At 36.1% G+C, this 16,398-nt stretch overlaps 1 protein-coding gene across 1 annotated transcript; it reads right to left on the reverse strand.

The window, feature by feature from the left end:
• Nucleotides 1-12,042: 12,042 nt before the first annotated feature.
• LOC129565708 (BTB/POZ domain-containing protein 6-B-like) lies at nt 12,043-13,371 on the reverse strand. The gene has a single exon (XM_055440859.1). It carries the CDS (start codon nt 13,369-13,371, stop codon nt 12,043-12,045), a length of 1,329 nt encoding a protein of 442 aa, XP_055296834.1.
• Between the last annotated feature and the right edge of the window lie 3,027 nt (nt 13,372-16,398).

Raw genomic sequence — 16,398 nt, forward strand, 5'->3', positions numbered from 1 at the left:
CGTGGGCTACCATGTTCAAGTGTCAATTTTTAGTTCGTGGCGCTTCGGTTTGAATTTTCAACGGACAATTTAATTGTGTGTTATTCTTTGTAAAACTGGTATTTTGGGAATATTTTTAGAGTTCAACTGGCATTTTATGTTTTTCTTAAACAAAAATGCGTTCGATCTGAAGGATTCAATGTAATTTTCGACCAAATTTGACTTTCAACTGTGACAATTTTCCCCTCAATTCTCCTTTTCATTTTGAAATGCTCGACTACGCGAGTACCAATGAACTACGCGATTCCCCTCTTCAATGAGAGAGCGAAAAAAAAACACTGAAAAATCAACACCAGACGGAGATCGTCTGACGGAAAATGTTAACCAATATTAAAACATTGCATGATATCAATTGATGAAGTTATTTTTTCTTTTTTTTATCGTTGATTGTATTGATTTGTTGGATTCAATAGAAAGAGGATTAAATAGAATAGAAACAGACTCAGTGTCTGGTACAGATAGAAGAATATATACGCGAATGTACTCAGGAGCCCACATGAAAATCACATTAGATAAAGATAAATTTTCAGTAGAAACTTTCTGAATTAGATTCGTTGATGTTCGACTAAGTTGCACCATTCGTTAGCCCACCAAACATGTCTCTCATGTAAAATATGTCTGTTTTGCGAGTTGAAAATGGTTTTTGAATATAGCTGTCGCATGGCATTGTACCGGAGATGAAGATTTTGATAATTTCCGGAAGAAGCCGTTCAGGATAAGCATCATCATCAATTTTACGTGCGTTGTACGATTTATCCATTTTATCGATTGCCGGCGAGCATTCGCCATACCAAGACGATTAAAATAAACTCTTTTTTTCAACACCTCTTCACAAAATATCCATTTCATACAGCTGCTGTTGGTGTGGCGGCAACAAAGTGCGTGGCTTCAATTCTGAAGCACCGAATAGGTAGTGTTTGAGTGAACATTATTGAATTTTGTCGCTGGTCCAAAATCGATAATTTAATGGACAAAATGAAACAGCAGCAGAGTAGACCGAAAAAAAAATCTTTGACACAAATCATAACCGCAAAGGAAGAAGAAGAAAAAAACAAACGATAAACATCTTAATGGCTGGTTTATAATGAGGTGATGGTTGCCTTATCGCACTTCTGTCTGTTCGTACAAAACAAATTGTAATGGCATGATTTTTTTTTTTGTTCCGCCGTGCATCATACGACACATCTTTCTCGCGTTCAGCATGTGCACAGATTGGAAAGAAAAAAAGAGACAGTTGAAACAAATCGTTCAATCGTTTTGAATTGTTTTGAAGGTGAAAACTTACGGAAAAACTCACACTTTGGTTCAGAAATCAAATAAGAAACGCAGGAAAAGTACTGCTATAAATTTTATGCTTTTTTTCGTCTCTGCCTCATTTTAATGTACATTTTCTTCGCAACGACCAGAGAAAATATGCGTGGCAAAAAAAATGAACAATAAAACTTTTCCCATTTTTGCCGAATTGTTCGTCATTTTTCAATCTCGTTCGCTCTCTGCGCCAGAACCGAAAATGGAACACGGACAATCTAGAGCATTTACTTTTGGGGTAATTAAATGAAACAAGGAAATGAGCAAAAGTGCCACTCTTGGAAATAAATTTAAATTTTCAACCGTATGGAAATGAGAACGTAGGGTCTGTTTTCACATTTCATAATAATTTTCATTAAACACAATTTAATTTGAATATTTTTTCAATGTTTCACTTGAATGCCTCAGCATAAAATGGGACTTTTTTTCTGCTGTAGGTGTTACTTTGATGCTGCTGCAGTGATAAAAGTCCAGGAATTGAATGATAATTTAATACACGCGTTTTAGTTCCATTCGAATTGGTTTACTCTCACACGATGAGATAAAAAAAAATTAATTTTCTATTTTTCAAATGAAAATGAAAATCAAAATTATGGAAAAAGACTTATTGAAATCGAAAATGATTGAAAAAATGAACTGAAAAAATTAATTGAAAAATTCGAAACCAAATCAATTGACAATTCCAAATTCGCGGTTCACTATATCGATTCAACTGTGCGAATTTACGACTATTCGTAACAAATATTTGCCTTTTTTTATTTTCCCCTCTCCAACAGCATTTTTGATGCTATCAAGAAAATAAAACGCATTAAAAATTTAATTTCATTCATTTTTATTCATATTGTAATCGCATTAATGAATTAAATTAATCAATAATTATTGATATTATTGTAATGAGCGTGTAAATGTGTTTTTTTTTCTTCTTTTGTTAAAAATAAATGAGTTTGACAAGACATGCAATACAATTGGTATTCACGATGGCATAGTGAAACATTTCAGACGATGCGTGCGGTCGCTGGTGTCAGGATATTGTCAAAATGAGTGAATATGAGTAAAAAAAAATGGCAAAGAAATTTTCTCCACATATATTCTTTACAAGTTTCATTGAAGAAGAGCTGAAGTTCCGTTCAGCATTGACGTTGTACCGGTTTGAATGCCACTTCATTAGCAACGCATTCACGGCGTTCATGATACATAGTTTCGGATTTTTTTCCTCTCTCGCTACCCGAATGTTTCAATAGACCTAATGTTTGGCAGACAGAAGCACGTGACACTTCTGCGCCTTCTACGGAAACCTAATCACATTCACTATCAACTATCACAATATCACCAAGTGTTCACGTGTGCGGCAAACTCAATGTAATTTGATATTTTCAAGAGGACGTTTTCTTTCTCTTTCAGTATTTTCGTTTGACGCTTCGCTGCCGCTTTTGATTATGTAATCGCATCAGTTGAGATTTGTAGTGCGAACAGAGCAGAGAATCAATGAAAACAACACATCAATTAATAAACATGTGTGGTCTATTTAGCTAATACGCATTGCATTGTTTAACTCTTTAAATATGATTTTACACTTTACTTTTGGTATTGTTGTGAAATGAAGTTTGAAATAAGGTTAAGGTATTTTGTAAATCGTTCACTTGAAGTGAACTAAATCGAAATTATGAAACTACACAAGATTTTAAATTTTATTCAAAAATTATTCCATGATAAGGGTGATTGGAATTCATAAATTGAAAATAGCATTTTTAATTGATGAAATATGATAATAGGATATCGGTGAGGAAAATTATGAATGTGGAAAAATCTCCCACACAATTCAAAGCATTTTCCATCAATGTTGAAATGCGATACAGTTGAGCCGATCGCATGGTCGCTCAACTTGAGCGATATTGATGGAAGTTGTTATTGTTTCTATGAGTAATATTTGTTGCAACACACCGGGTTCAACGGAGAACAGGTAAAAGTTGGAAAATCTGTTAAAAAATCGTGTAAATAACAGAGTTCTTGATTGAAGGACGCGAAGAAAAGAATTAAAACTGGAGAAGCGCAGAGTCAGTACCCTTATGATTGGTTCGTCAATGTTGCGCTTCAAGATAATCTTAATGTTGTGTTAGTTCAAATATGAAAAGTTAATAAAATCGCGACGCAGCACAAGCGAAGAGTTCGCAATGTAATGATAATAAGGAGGATGCGAGAGAGAGATACATTGATTGGACGCGATTCATATTGAGTAGATTGAGCATATTGCATAGAATCCCAAAGCCTATCGGCAATTCACGGGCTCCGGCATGTAGTGTTTGCGGAATGATTTTTCTTCTTCGTTCGATTCCCAATTCGTACGATCTTTATTAACATTTTCGTGAGAGAGTATAATTTTTTGGGCAATAATAATCTAACGGAGGGAAAAAAAATTACGAACCAAATTCTTCAGCCGGTTCAATTTGTTTCAATTTAAATGTGTCTTATCCTTGCCATTATTTGTGTAAGACTGTTGTAACGATTTTATCGAAACGAGCGAAGAAAGAAAAAAAAACTCGTTATTTTCTTTTCGGCAAGCAAATGCCTTCAACAACCGATCTCATATCTCTACTTAATGTGCATGAATGTGTCGTTCATCGGTCGATCATCATCATAAAATGAAACTTTTTTTCTTCAATACAAGCATTTAATTACAGGTTATCAACCAGAGAGAGTCGCCATTGAATGGAAAAAAATTACATCATGCACACACCGCTCTTTTTTTTCTTGCGCATTTAATTTCTATCGATCGAATGTTTCCAATTTTCACCTTGTTTAATCAATCAACAAGCGTTTCATCTTCTTCTGGGGTATTTTTTGGGATACATCCAATGGAATTCAATGGCTTTATTCCACTTCCTGGAATTCATTCTTCTTTTTTTTCCATCTCCTGCTTCTTCTTTTTCTTCGAGATTTACTATCGCAAAAGGTGCAAAACGATATTCTCGTGTGCAATGTGCACTTTTGGTGGATAAGTAGATTCAGAATAAGTTACTTATTACCGGTAAGAGAAAAAGAGGCAGACAGCATTGGAGCACCGTTTCAACTCCATCAATATATTGGCAATTTGTGATTTTTGTGGTCGGTTTTGCCAACTCTTCGATAAAAATGCATAATAATAATTTACGTGGATTTTTTTTTCGCTGTTGCTTGTGTACACCGCATTAAAATCATCCGGCATTCGGTTGTTGTTCCGAGCCGAGCCGAGCCGTATGTTCATAATTTCAAATTTGCTAACGATTTACTTGAGGCTGGAGGCGTGTGCAAAACATTATGGCCACAAAAGAGCAATATGAATGGAGAATTTAAACGAAGCAACACGAGCAACCGAAAGAAAAAGAAGAAATAAACACATACACACATCAACCAACTCATAATAATAATAACGATTTCGAGTATATGGGAAAAACAGGCTCGCAAATGAAAACCTGACTCAAAATGCTCGAACCAAAATGGGAAAATCGACCCGAAAATACCAAATCAACACAGAAGAAAAGAAAGAACGAAAAATATGCACGTTACGAATAATAATCAAAATCGTCGATAGGCTGTGAGTTTGTGCGATACACCGACAACGACATAGCTCAAAGTATTTTGTTGTTGTTGTTGTTGTTGTTCCTTATTACTTTATGAGTTGTTTCTCTCTCTCGCTCTCTTACTCTCTGTGTCTCGCAACTGAAAAAAAAAACAAAACTAAATATGCGGAACAGAGAGAGCAAAGCCATCGCTTTACACACATTGTGAACGCGAATGAATTTTAATGCGAGAGAACTTTGTGAAAATTTAATCGATATATTCGACGCGAACTGCCATCAAATTTGTACACATTTTATGGAGTAAGCGGCAAGCAATTTTATACAATGAGCCATAAGGCAACACAACAGCCTGTACATTTTGATATTATTATATATTTTTTGTTGTTGTTGTTGTTATAAATACAAAAATCGGTATCGACACACACCGAACCAATGCATGTGAAGCGAGTGAGAGACTCATACACATTCACATCACTGCACCGGCAAATAGTTACAAACATATCGATAAAATTATATGTTTTAGCTCGTAGGTATGGCGATCGCTGTATTTTGATTTGTGCATCGATGCTTTTTCTACTGCTGCCGCCACCGCAGCACGGTACAGCATACGACAGTCGAGGGTGATAGAATGAAATATGCGAAAATTTCTAGTTTCAAATCACCGACAAATAATTGTATTGTGAAAACGCATTCCCAGCTCTAAGCGATATGAAAATGGAAAATGCAACAATGAGAGAGAAAAAAGGCTGTATGCATTCATGATTGGGTAAATGGCGTGTCTGTGTGATTTTTTTTTGCTGCGTTTTGCATTCGTTTGATGCATTCCAGTTCAAGTATTTTGAATCTATTTTGACCTATCAATGATTCACACTTTGAAAACGGCCTATCTATGATTCACATTTCATTCAAATTGAAGCTCTTTTTAGTGCAAAAAGAATTTCGTTTCAAAGAAAACGATTTCGATTCAAAAAGGGGGAGAAAAAAATCTTCTCGTTGGCTGAAGGTCAGAGAGATAAGTTGAAAAAGCCAATTTTCTAAAAATGTCTAAAATCTTAATAATATGGCAATAACGATCAGTATCGATGCTGATGCGTTTCATGTTTAATTATCGCCTGGGTCGAGTCGCATGTTAAAGACCTTAAAGTGTGCTCTGTGCGGGGCCTCTCTATGTGCCCGTCTCTGTGTGAGAGAAAGAGTCGATTTTCTAGTATGAAATCACTTTTTATGGAAAATATTAACTGATTTTGGAATGTGGTTGTCATGAAATGCCTCGTATCGCCCGCTGCAATTCAATCAACTGTGTTCTAGCATCCAACTCTCTGGCAAATTGAAGCGAAAATTGAAACGAAACCCGATTTTTTTTTCTCCTCTTCTCTTCACCGAGGTTTTTTTTTTTAATCAAAACGCATCATGTATTTAATAATAGCCGTGGTTATTATTACCAAAGCAGAAAAAAAATTATATTAATATATTGTGTGCGAGCGACTTCGCGTCATATCGACAGTATGAGTAAGCATGTAGCACCGGTGTATGTGGTGCTTGTGTCAAAAAAAAATAATAATATCGGCTCACGATATTAGTCTCTAGGTCGAAACACATGCGAATCATCGACAAGCGCACGAAAGAAATGAGTTTATTTTCACAACAACGAACAACAAAACGGCGCAGAAGAAACAAAAAAAAATATTCCAAACGATAAAAAGATGATGCATTCAAACTCCGCCTTGTTATTGAATCTACAACCAGAACGTGTGCAACGTCGTTGTGCTTCGCGTAATGGATTTTTCTGTTCTTGCTCATTTAATACTCGGTGTTCGTTGGGTTTTTTTTTCGTTCTCTCTGTGTTCTCGGTTACTTTCGGTTCACATTATTATTATCGTCAGTCAGCTTCACTTATTTACTCCGATTTATGCCTCGTGGTTCATTTTATTTATGCAGCAATTTCTCTCTCTCTCTCTCTCTCTCTCTCTCTCTCTCTCTCTCTCCCTCTTTCTTTCTCTTCGCGAAATTTTTCTTCATCGCAATTTAATTCCGTGATTCGTGCATAAACATGTGCAAGCGGTTGAGCGTGAGCGACCAATTCAATCGAACGACCCATTACCTTGTTGAATGTGATTATTGCATTGGACGCAAGTCGATTTGGCAAGTGAAAAAAACAAAAACAAAAAATTCAAAACAACAAAAAAAAGTATTTCGCTTTGAAAGCGCGTCGAATATAAAACACCATAGCGAACGGTTCACCAGTATGCATATAGTGGATGTGCAATGTGGCAAATCTTAGACACGGATAACGCTAAACATTTTAACTCCCTTTGTGTATGTGTGTGAATGCAAGCTAAATTTCACTAGGTGAATGCATTGAATATAAATAATATTTTTAAATATGAGAAATGGGATTCGATTAAAATACGAAATATCTGATAAACATTTTCTTCTTGCGTTTCTGTGAGCGAACGAGCGAGTGTGCGCTCGCGCACTCAATTCTTGTTAAACCTTTAATTTTATGGGCAACAACGATTCAAGCAAATTACACTACAGTCGTAATAGAGGTAATATATTTGATATTGCGCGTCGATTGACGCCGATTATAATTGTTCACAATCACTTTGGGTGCTATATCGAATCACTGCTTTTTTTAACCCATTCACCGCGCGTTTTTTTTCTCTCTTTCGTTCACACTTTACCATATTTTTTTCTCTCCGCATATCGAAATGCCAATTCGAAATTAAGCCTCCATTGCCACAACGAATAATTCATTATACTTTATGCCTTTGTAATGATTTTGATCTTATTTTTTTTCTGTTGGTCGTCGGTCTCTGTCTCATATTCATAAATTATGAATAGGTTTATTGCTTTAAAATTGAGTGTCGAACGAGATGGCTGAAGGTGTGAAAAATGGTAGTAAATGAACTTACGAACGTGGAACACTGATTTTATGGGCATTTGAGACAGATATATCTGTTTTGAAGAAGGAGGATTCAGACATTTTCTTTCGAATTTCAACCAATTGAATAATAAATTGATACTATTTCAATGGAAAAATGGCATTTCGCCGCTTTTTTGCTTATTTTCTTCGCTATTTGCTGGTTGTGGCCTTAATTTGAGTTAAATTTATCAACGAACTTCCGTAAATTGATTCAAATGCTAACAAAAAAGTACGATTTCTCTCTCAAAGACTGAGCAAACAAACAAATTTCAATGATAGATCCAAAATTTGAAATTATTTCAAACGCTCAACAGAATAAAAATTGAGCGCCATCTCAAAAATTAGACTCATTTTTCAAGAAAAACCTGAAAAAAATCCTCCTCAACAAAAATAAATTGAGTTTAGTATAAAAAAAGTAGTTTGTTTATTAAAATAAATGAGATATAGTCAACAAAAAAGTAGCGGTACATTAAAAAAAGCTGTTGAATCAATTATAATACGGCTTCCGATCGCTGTGTGGTCCCCGACGCTGCTTAACGCAGCGACAACGTTGACAAATTTTGTAATCGCAGCCAAATATCTGAAACGTACACGCATCATTGAAATGAACGTCGCTTCACGTAGACGATATCTATCAACATCCCTTTTGCTGTGTCACATTTTAATTCATACTAATTACATCGATATGTGTCGCTGCGCATTGCCAACCAACTGAATACTTGAACATTTTTTCTGTTGTTGTTCGTGTTAGTTAACTTGTCTCGCTTTTTCGAATGTGTATTCCGACCATGTCATTAAGTTAACGACACGATTCGTCATTTACAGTGTTTTCGCTCGCTTAGCATTTGAATTTTTTTTTTTTTAAATTGACGAGCGTCAAAACTCAACTTTTCTTTCATTTAACTCGGCCTACATGTGCCGAACACATTCGGTTGTGTACACACAACACTTCACCAAGAAGAGAGAGAGAGAGAGAGAGAGAGAGAGAGAGAGAGAGAGAGAGAGAGAAACACATTTTAGCATAAAAGGATTCTTCCACTGATTTATGCAACGCTGATGAAGATAAAGGACAACTTCTAGCACGTGCTGAAAGTCTTGTGAAATTGACCAAGTTTATGCCGTCGAAAGTGGTTCATTTCCGATGATAGATTGTTAGATCTGATTAAATCTACATCAACGCTTGATTCAACAAGTCAAACGTGCACAACTTTTTATTAGCAAAATGTTTCTGATTCCATTTGCGTCACTCATCAATCATCGAAGTTTGTCTTCCGTAAACATTATATTCGCATGGAATACATAATACCACATCGATTTTGCCATTTTTCACTGCAGCCTTTTTCACTTCGAAACCAAAACGCACACCGTATTCCGTTGGTTCCTTTGGAAGATCAACAATTTTCAAAATGAAAAAAGAAAAAAACTTTAGCAATGATTTTCAGGTGAGCTTCTTATGTCATTAAAGCGGCGAAGAAAGAAAACAAAATCGTGGCATCGTTTTAAACTTTACACGTTTGCATAATTTAATTCCTATCGCTTGTTATAATCGATTTTTGCTTGTGTCTGTGTTTAACACACGATTCGCTTCTGGGACACATTCAAGGTTCAAGTGTAAATGAACCGATAATTAAGTGGTCAAGCTCGATTTTTTGGCAAACGAACGAAATTGGAATTTTGCCATTTCGAACATGCTCTCACTGGTTGTTCAGTTTCTTTTGCTCTACGGGCTGCAAAATGAATCGATCGTTATCGTAACAGTATTGAGAACATCTTTGGCCGTCATCATCACAAAGATTTCGCTTTGGCTTTGGAAACTGGATTGAACGAGAAAAGTGATAAATAAAACAATTTTTTTAGAGAAAAATAAAAAAATTTATTGAATTTTTATTGAAATAGAAGAAAAGTTTACCTACTATTTAAAGAACAAGAAATGAATTGTTTTTTTTCGAAATTCTATATTTCTAATTTTTATGGATGTATTTTTTTATTGCTTTTTATGTTTCTACTCAAAGTCCTGTTGAAATCAGGATGATACAAGATTTTTATGTGGAATTTAAACTTTTTTAAACTTTAATCCCTCAATCCAGCTGTTGATAAGGTTGTTGTGGTATAGATTTGGGTTTTGATGAAACTGAATTTCAATTCCATCTCCCATTTGTACCATCGGCTTACAGTCTGAATAGTAGTGGCATCCATTGGTTGATTTGAAATTCAAGCGGATTTCATACAAATGTTGAGGTTTGATCAATATTGGTGATGGTAAGGTCACTCGTAAGAACATACCATTGACTTCAGGATAGCGCCAATTGTTCGATGTACCTTCATAAACAATGATTGGTTGTATGTTTGAAAGATATGAAATATCCTCGCGTTCAGTGATGGTTACTTTCCCTTGTTTACCATTTAACCTAGACCAATTACCCTTGATGATTGCAGTGTGAAATTCTCCCAGTAAAAGACGATGATTCGATGAAAACGAAAGTACTTCTAGGGTGTGAATATTCTTTGCTGGGCCATATTGGCCTTCGGTTTTTCGAGAACACTGCAAAATTTCAGAATTATTCCACGCAGGGATGAGCCGAGGGATACGTTTGAATATTTTAGGCACGTACTCTTTTTTCACTATTGAAAGCGAGATATCTTCGTATTCTTCCAAAGTAAAAAGTCTTTGGAATGATAAGTATAGATCACTGAATCCTTCCAAATTCATTAGGGGAAAACGAATCAGCTTAAAACAATCGCCGAGCTGAGTTTTCAAGTTCTCTGCTTGCGTTTCGTCAAATCCATCTTCTTTGCAAGCATGTCTCGCCCATGACAAACACGCATCAAATACGTCTGTTTCCTCGCACGACAAATTCATCTCCAGTATGCGCTCCAGAGTACTTTTGTCACATCGTTTAAATGCATCGGATCCGAAAATTTCTCTTGGTGAACTGGCGATTTTTTCCTCACAGAAGTCGATTAATTCTGTGTGTTCGAAGGATATAGCAAGCTGATATCCCCAACACATGTTATCTGGAGTCAATTGGCTTCTAATAAATACGGTAGAAGCTTTGACATACTCCAGAACATCATATTTATCGGCCAAACGAACAACGGTCTCAATGTTCTTCATGGTTAGCGTCACCTCACTAAGATAAAAGAACTGAAGAAACTCCTTGAATGCACCGGCGCTCGAATCAACGATCTTCACGTTGTCTCCTTCCTTCAACGAACCAAAAAACATACCGTAGAAAACAGGACTTAATGCAGCCAAAACGTTTTTGCTGGCCGGAACCTTTTCCACTTCATCGTCGACTTTGAACACGAACCGAACGTCGGCCAAATCCTCGTTGAGATATAACTTTGCTAATACTTCTGATACAGCGCTATTCTTCAATGTGCTTGCCATTCTCAACACTTCAAATCAAATGAATAACAGAATTTAAGGGAAAATTACTGGTTATCGATCACTTTTTTTTAGTTTTTAAAGATGAGTTTTAGTGTGAATGCAGAAATTTTCTAGCAAAATAACAGTTGTTATCTAAACAAACGTTTAAATCGTAGTGAATGTTCGATTAGGATTTTCAAACATATATATTGTTGAGATTTAAAAGACTGTCAAGTGATGATGTATGTGTATGTGTATGTGTATTTGTGTACTGACTGTTAGTTAAGTAGCTTTTTTCGCCGTATGTTCTGCTACGTTCTTTTGTAGCGAAACATTAGTGATAAATGGAAGAAATGTAAATCTAGGTAGATCGCTGTAATGTAGAAGAAACTAATTACTTCGTAGATCTATTCCGAAACACACTAATTTCAAAAATGACATTTCAATATGCATCATAAACGTATTTCAGACTATAAATTAGGTCTGATTTGATTCATCATCAGATTTGAAGGAACAAACATTTTTCTTTCGTTTTAAAAATTCAGGGATTGGAGCACAATTCATTTCCAAAAACATTCGAACTTTTGGTTTGTACAGTGGTGAATAAAATCAAAACTTGAAATGTTTTTAACATTTGTTCTCTAAAAAACCTTCTCCAACTTTACACTACCTCCACTTCAATCGAAAATAATACAGGCTAAAACGGTCAAATATTTTGAATAAGAGCTCCATCGTAATGGCAACTAAATGCGAGTGGGGGCGTAAGTAAATAGTGTAGAAAAACTTCTTAAATGGGGATGTTTCTTTATTAAGGTCCAATATACAAAATTTTCATTCGCGATTTACATTTTATTAAACTTTAGCCCCTCAATCCAGCCACGGATAAGGTTGTTGTAGCTAAGATTTGGGTTTCGATGAAACTGAATTTTAATTCCATCTCCCATTTCTACCATCGGCTTACAGTCTGAATAGTAGTAGCATCCATTGTTTGATTCGAAATTCAAGCGAATTTCATACAAATGTTGAGGTTTGATCATTATTGGTGATGTTAAGTTCACTCGTAGGTAGCTGCCACAGCCTACAGAATAGTCCCAATTGTTCGAAGTACCTTCATGAATAACGACTATGTTTGAAAGAAATGAAATATCCTCGCGTTCAGTAACAATTACTTTCACCTCAGTATCGAATAAGCTTGACAACTTACTATAGGTAAGTGCAGTGTAGAATCCTTTCAGTAGAAGACGATGATTCGATGAAAACGAAAGTACTTCTACGGTGTGAATATCCTTTGCAGATATCCTAGAGCCTTGGGTTTTTCGAGAACATAATAAAATTTCAGATTTCCATGCAGGAATTAGTCGAGGGATACGTTTGAATATTTTAGGCACATATTCTTTTCTCATTAATGAAAGCGTGATATCTTCATACTCTTCCAAAGTGAATAGTCCTTTGAATGATAAGTATCGATTACTGAATCCTTCCAAATTCATTTCGGGAAAACGAATCAGCTTAAAACAATCACCAAGCTGAGTTTTCAAGTTTTCTGCTTGCGTTTCGTCCAAACCATCTTCTTTGCAAGCATGTCTCGCCCATGACAAACACGCATCAAATACGTCTGTTTCCTCGCACGACAAATTCATCTCCAGGATACGCTCTAGAATGCTTATGTCACATCGTTTAAATACATCGGATCCGAAAATTTCTCTTGGTGAACTGGCGATTTTTTCCTCACAGAAGTCGATTAATTCTGTATTTTCGAGGGATGTAGCAAGCTGATATCCCCAACACATGTTATCTGGAGTCAATTGGCTTCTAATAAATACGGTAGAAGCTTTGAAATACTCCAGAACATCATATTTATCGGCCAAACGAACAACGGTCTCGATGTTCTTCATGGTTAGCGTCACCTCACTAAGATAAAAGAACTGAAGAAACTCCTTGAATGCACCGGCGCTCGAATCAACGATTTCCACCTTGTCCCCTTCCTTCAATGAACCAAAAAACATACGGTAGAAAACTGGACTTAATGCAGCCAAAACGTTTTTGCTGGCCGGAACCTTTTCCACTTCATCGTCGACTTTGAACACGAACCGAACGTCGGCCAAATCCTCGTTGAGATATAACTTTGCAAATACTTCTGATGCAGCGCTATTCTTCAATGTGCATGCCATTTTCAACACTTCAAATCAAATGAACAACAGAATTTAAGGGAAAATAACTGGTTATCGATCACTTTTTTTCTAGTTTTTAAAGATGAGTTTTAGTGTGAATGCAGAAATGATAGTTGTTATTCGCACAAGTTGTTCGCACACGATTGTCAAAAATGTATTGTTGATTTGTAGAGCAGCTAACACTTATTTAAACGAATATCAAGTAACAGTGTGTTTGTAGTTGTGTACCGACTGTTTACTAATTACCTTCATTTCGCCGTACATTCTGCTACGTTCTTTCGGTGTGAAACAGAGTGGAAAATTGATGATCCGTATACAAATCTACTACAATCACCACAATGTTTAAGTAACTCATTGAAGTTTGGGAAAATGACTGCATGTATGATAGGCGTTTGGTTAGATTGAACTTATGGAGCCTCCATTGATATTTTGCAGACCACTATTTTGGCGCTCGAATCGTTTTGAAGATTTTCCTCAAGTAATGATAGCATTGCATCATGCCTTTACTTAGGTTTATAATTGCCTCTATCAGATAAAGTTTATCTGTTATCAAATTGATCAAATTTTTAATTCAAAATCTCTTTTATTCATGTGTTGCCTAAAACCTTACTAACCAAAACAAATGACAAAAACGAATAATAATAGCTCGCACCTGTATTCGATGTAAGCTCACAAAAGCATGTGTCATAGAGTGAATTCCGATTTTTGTGGAAAACACACGTCAAACGGGGCAAAAAAAGGTGAAATAAATCTAAATGCAATGTCCAAAACCACTTGAACTGTGTAACCTTTATGGTAACGAAAGCGCGGAGATCGGGAAATGAGATGAGCACAGGTAATGTAGACATTGTGGTCATGCTCGCCGATTCGCAGTCATCAAATAAAAAAGCAATTCTAATACGTGTGAATGAGAATTCCATTTCTTTTGTGTTTGGGAACATTTTGCGCTTTTCACTTTTTTTCATTCTCTCACTTTTTTGTGTCGCAGTTCCTAAACGAAACGCATATTTGGAATTGTTTTCACGCGCGCCCAATAAAAACGACGAACAAAAAGTGCGGCAAAATTACAACAAAAAACAAAAAAAGAAATGAGTGTGTGTGCGCGCTGGATGAAGACAACGAACAAGGCTCGTCGAGAAAAAAAAATGGAAGAACTCGGTTGAGAAAAAGAGCGCTGAATTTATTGAGTTGTCTGCGAAACATTTGTATAATGCACACCGAATAATTTATTGTCGCGCGAAAATTGCTCGGCTTCATTTTCGAGATTTCGCGCGTTGCACATGAAAACGATGAAAGCAAAGTAACGCAAGAAAAAAAAATGTGTTGATCTTAGCGCGAACACGTAACCGTCGTGCGGTTAACCATAAATGGTGTATTTTATGTATGTGAATGTAATAGATTCTTATTGTATGCGCATGAATTCTCTTTTTTTATCTCGTCCATTTCGGCTTTCCATGTTCATTTTTTCCGCTTGTTCGGCTGATTCACGTGTTCTGGTGTCTCGTTGTCTGCCACCTATGGTTGCTGACCATTGCAATATTGTGATTCGAATGAGTTAACAGGAAGAATGCGTGTGTGTGTGTGTCTCACTAGAGGAAAAAAAATGTATTCGTCCGAAGAATGTGACAAAGTGTTTTCACGAACCATTTTTTGTTCGGTTGCTGTTGAGAAAATCACAAAGTTAACATTCGGGTGAATCATCATCGTTCAGAATTCAAAAGTGTTAATGACGAGCGAATATGAAACATTTTCATAAGTTGTTATATTTCGATTGTTCACATTGTTTGTTTGTGGATTTGTAGTACAGCAATCATCAGACTGTATCACGGCGAGAGAGAGTGAGAATGTATGCACAATTACAGTTGCAGTCGTTGAGCGAACAATAGGGAAATCGGAAATCAGGTACCGGTCGTAACATTCTCCGTACAGTCACCCAAACTGATGCACATTTGCATTGTACTCAAATGCCGTGGCACATACATATACTCTGGGTGTTCATGTTAAGCACATTCATTAGGGGTTGAATTTTGGTTATTCCTCGACTCTATTCATCTCGCACCAATGTCAACGTGACCCTTCGCATTTATTTTTTGTCACTCGTTCTCACTCTCGATCTCTTCAAATAAATCGTTTGTTATTTTATTTTGCTAATCTTTCGACAGCGCATTAGAAAAATCACAACTGAATTGAGGGTTATGCGCTCGTAAAACGGCTACATCATACAATGATTCATTGTCAATGAAAATGCGTTTTTTTTTCTCTCTCTCAATGTTGTCACTCTTTATGCAATTTTTATAGTCTGCGATATGTTCCATATTGTTCACTTCACTTAGAATCCAATTCGCTGTTGAAGGGACTTCATCGAGCAATTGGACCATAAAAACTTTTGCTAAATATCGAATTTCAAGCATTCATAACCGAAAACCCCTCACTACTCAAATGAACAATTTCTACAATTAAAAAAAAAAAAAATTGTTTCATTTCACTTTCAGTTTCAATTGCAATTGCGTCGAGAATGATTGTACGCTTACGCTCGAAGTGAGCTCGAAGTTAATTTCCTGTGATGCCGAAATACAATGGTTTGCAGCACGCGTTAGTGGTTTCGTTTATGATTAGCCTTTTTTTGGGTGTTTCTTTCCTACTATTCAAGCCTAATACCGCCTAACCATGGACTCAATAACAACTTATAGCAGGGATTTATTTACATATGTCATTGATATCCTCGTGGGAGTGTAACTGAACTGAATGTGAGACAGAGAGACCAACTCTCCTCTTCCACTTTAAACACGCATTATAATATGATTTAGATGCGATTTGACTTTTTTCTACTCTGTCAATGCACAATTTCGAAAATGTGATTAAGATTATGGTTGGTGAAGAATCATAACGACTATAAAGTCCCCGATGAGAACGTTGAGCGAGAGAGAAAACAAGACTAGTTTTTGTCATGACGCAATTCGGAAGGGTCACGTTTAGCTCGTACCATTGTAAACAGGCTTAACATAACCGATCCAGCGGGATTGGATG

This window comes from Sitodiplosis mosellana, unplaced genomic scaffold (assembly GCF_009176505.1).
Source record: "Sitodiplosis mosellana isolate CC-2019 unplaced genomic scaffold, AAFC_SMos_1.0 Smas_scaffold_3, whole genome shotgun sequence".
NCBI lineage: Eukaryota > Metazoa > Arthropoda > Insecta > Diptera > Cecidomyiidae > Sitodiplosis > Sitodiplosis mosellana.

What these genes read in the sequence shown, in the direction of transcription:
- LOC129565708 (XM_055440859.1), bottom strand. Translation starts at nt 13,371, where the DNA reads ATGGCATGCACATTGAAGAATAGCGCTGCATCAGAAGTATTTGCAAAG.